This window comes from Myotis lucifugus, unplaced genomic scaffold (assembly GCF_000147115.1).
Source record: "Myotis lucifugus unplaced genomic scaffold, Myoluc2.0 scaffold_5, whole genome shotgun sequence".
Classification (NCBI taxonomy): domain Eukaryota; kingdom Metazoa; phylum Chordata; class Mammalia; order Chiroptera; family Vespertilionidae; genus Myotis; species Myotis lucifugus.
Genome location: NW_005871053.1, coordinates 7,027,995 through 7,029,332, shown reverse-complemented (window position 1 = coordinate 7,029,332; position 1,338 = coordinate 7,027,995). Strand labels below are relative to the sequence as shown.

The following is a 1,338-nucleotide window of genomic DNA, read 5'->3' as shown; positions in this document are numbered from 1 at the left end:
AGGAAGTTGGAAAGTTTGTCAATGTAAATCGTGTCTTTGTAACCCTTCTACTCTTCATTTCCTGTGCCAACTGCGCTTTTATTTCCCGTCTCTCTACACTCAGTAAACACAACCATATTATCAAGGGAAAGACGTGAGCCCATTAACATTGTAAGCCCTCAGATTTCACTCGCAGGAGACGACGCAGCACTTATCTGATGGAACAGAAGCTTTAATTGCTTCGAGGTACAAGCCTGTCCAAACCTTTGAGATCTGACCCGTCCCTGGGAAGCCTCTGCGCCCTTGAGCCAAGTGCCTGGGAGAAAGGGGGCCCAGCACCAGTGCGTGTGCCAACCTCTCAGACAGGAGCACAACCATCGCTCCATCACAAGGGCACATTCTTTATTTTAACAACCTAGTGGGGGGGGGGGGGGGGAATCAGCCAAACTTCCGAACAAGGCAGAAACTTTATCTTCTGTCCGAATCAAAACGTGTCACTCCAACAGTGGCCCTTAGGCCCCCACAAATGGAAGGAGTGAAGAAGCTGGAGGGACTGCTGCTAAGTGACCTGAGAATCGAGTCTGACAGTGAGATGCCTCCCCAGGTATCCAGCACCTACAGCATAAAATTTAGTTCCGTAATTAAGTCGGAGAAAGGGGGCGGGGGACATTAAACTTCCGCTCCAGGTTTAGGAGAGAAGGAACATTAATGCCAAGAAAACCAAAAACGCAGAGGTCTCAGGGAAACGAGGAAGAGGAGTAACTACCTTCCCTGGAGAAAGGCTAGGAGCAGTGCCCACCGGCCGAGCTCCGTGCTCCCTGTTAACCCCTTCCACACCGCGACGCTCACAACCTGCACCTGAGCGACTAGCCACCCACGACCCAGGCAAGTTCTCGCCCCCTCCGTCCTCCCGCCCTCACCCGAGAGGCCCGTCCTGCCTGCCTCCCCCAGCCCTTCCCCTGGCCGCGCCCGGGCCGTGCGGCTCTACCCCCCGCGGGGGGCCACTGGGTGGCGGCCTCCCGCAGGTTCGGCAAAGTTGGCGCTGGGCTAGGCGCGTGGAGTCCGGGCCGTGCGGGGCAGGCGCCCATTGGCCGGCCGGCGCCACGTGGCCACCCCGGCCGCTATATTAGGCCACTATGGACCTCGGGCTCGCTCGCCATGGCTTCGCGAGGGCATCTCGGGTAGAGAGGAAAGGAGGCGCGGCGCGGAGCCCGGCGGTCCTGTGGGCCCGCAGCCCAGCCCGGGACGGCGCGCTCAGGTGGGAGGGCCGGGACCATGAGCTCCTACCTGGAGTACGTGTCGTGCGGCGGCGCCGGGGGGCGGTGGGGACCTGCTTCAGCTTCCGCGCCCAAAGTTCCG

General features: G+C 59.7%; 1 protein-coding gene across 1 annotated transcript in view; it reads left to right on the top strand.

The window, feature by feature from the left end:
- Positions 1-1,115: 1,115 nt before the first annotated feature.
- Positions 1,116-1,338, top strand: part of HOXD1 (homeobox D1) — a 1,719-nt gene continuing 1,496 nt past the window's right edge. The window contains 1 exon segment of the mRNA XM_023743450.1: positions 1,116-1,332. Within this exon segment, the coding sequence (XP_023599218.1) occupies positions 1,116-1,332 (217 nt within the window).